The following is a 1,030-nucleotide window of genomic DNA, read 5'->3' as shown; positions in this document are numbered from 1 at the left end:
TGGGGTCCAGCGTCTGCACGCCCGAGTCGCGCACGGTGGGCGTGGCGTCGTGGTTGGACTGCGCCAGCGCGGCCAGCAGCTGGCGCACCACGTTGTCGTACATGAGGTCGCTCTCGTTGGTGATGAAGTCCAGGCGGTTGAGCGACTTGATGTGGTCGCGGTTCTCGTCGCAGAACATGGCCAGGATGTTGATGTCGCAGAACTGCGAGCGGCGCCACTGGCGGCGCGTCTTGATGCCCACCTTGTGCAGCTTGTCGAACACGAAGTTGCTCTTGCGGAAGATGAACAGGTGGATGAGGTTGACCAGGATGACGAGGTTCATGACGCACAGCAGCACGATGTCCACGCCCGCGATGATGCGCTGCAGCTGTACGGACGGCAGCTTGCAGCTCACGCGCACGGCGCCGGCGCCCGCGCCCGCGCCCGCGCCGTCGGGGGCGGCGCCCAGCGCGCACGTGAACTCGTTCTGCTTCTGCGTGGCGTAGTAGGTGCACAGGTAGGAGATGGGCGCGGCGCTGAGCAGCAGGATGAGCACGTGGCGCGCCAGGTAGAGCTTGGCCAGGAAGTTGCTGCGGCCGCGCCGCTCCAGGTACTTCTCGAACAGGTTCTGCTCGGGGCTCTTCTCTTTCTCCGCGTTCTCGATGATCTCGCGCCGCTCGCGCTCCGTGATGCCGGGGCCCTTGGACTGGATCTGCTTCTCGATCTTGGGCGCCCGGCCCTCGGCCGCGCGGTGGTAGCAGTTGTCGATCTCCTGCAGCAGGAAGTTGAGCTCCGAGGTGAGGCGCGTGGACGCCAGGAACTCCCAGCCCAGCGCGGGCACGTACATGATGGCGGCGAAGGCCAGCAGCGCGTAGGGCAGGAACTTGTGCTCGAACAGCGACGGCCACAGGCTGGCGTCCACGCCGGGCAGCGCGTCCCGAAGCTCCGTCCAGCAGTAGCCGCGGGCGTACAGCGCCTGGTCGCGCGTGAAGTTGTGCGGCGTGTAGCAGTAGATGGGCTCCTCTGGGGGCAGAGAGGACAGGGTGGGCGG

The 1,030-nt window shown here is 66.7% G+C and overlaps 1 protein-coding gene across 1 annotated transcript in view; it reads right to left on the bottom strand.

Annotated features, from left to right (window-relative positions):
- Positions 1 to 1,012, bottom strand: part of PANX2 (pannexin 2) — a 3,974-nt gene extending 2,962 nt beyond the window's left edge. Inside the window, exon 1 of the mRNA XM_008067888.1 lies at positions 1 to 1,012. Within this exon, the coding sequence (XP_008066079.1) occupies positions 1 to 826 (826 nt within the window). The 5' untranslated portion in view covers positions 827 to 1,012.
- Positions 1,013 to 1,030: the final 18 nt, after the last annotated feature.

Source organism: Carlito syrichta, unplaced genomic scaffold (genome assembly GCF_000164805.1).
Source record: "Carlito syrichta isolate Samal-C Ts95f unplaced genomic scaffold, Tarsius_syrichta-2.0.1 Scaffold107926, whole genome shotgun sequence".
NCBI lineage: Eukaryota > Metazoa > Chordata > Mammalia > Primates > Tarsiidae > Carlito > Carlito syrichta.
Note: the sequence above shows the minus strand (reverse complement) of the source record. Positions and strands in the feature narration are given on the sequence as shown.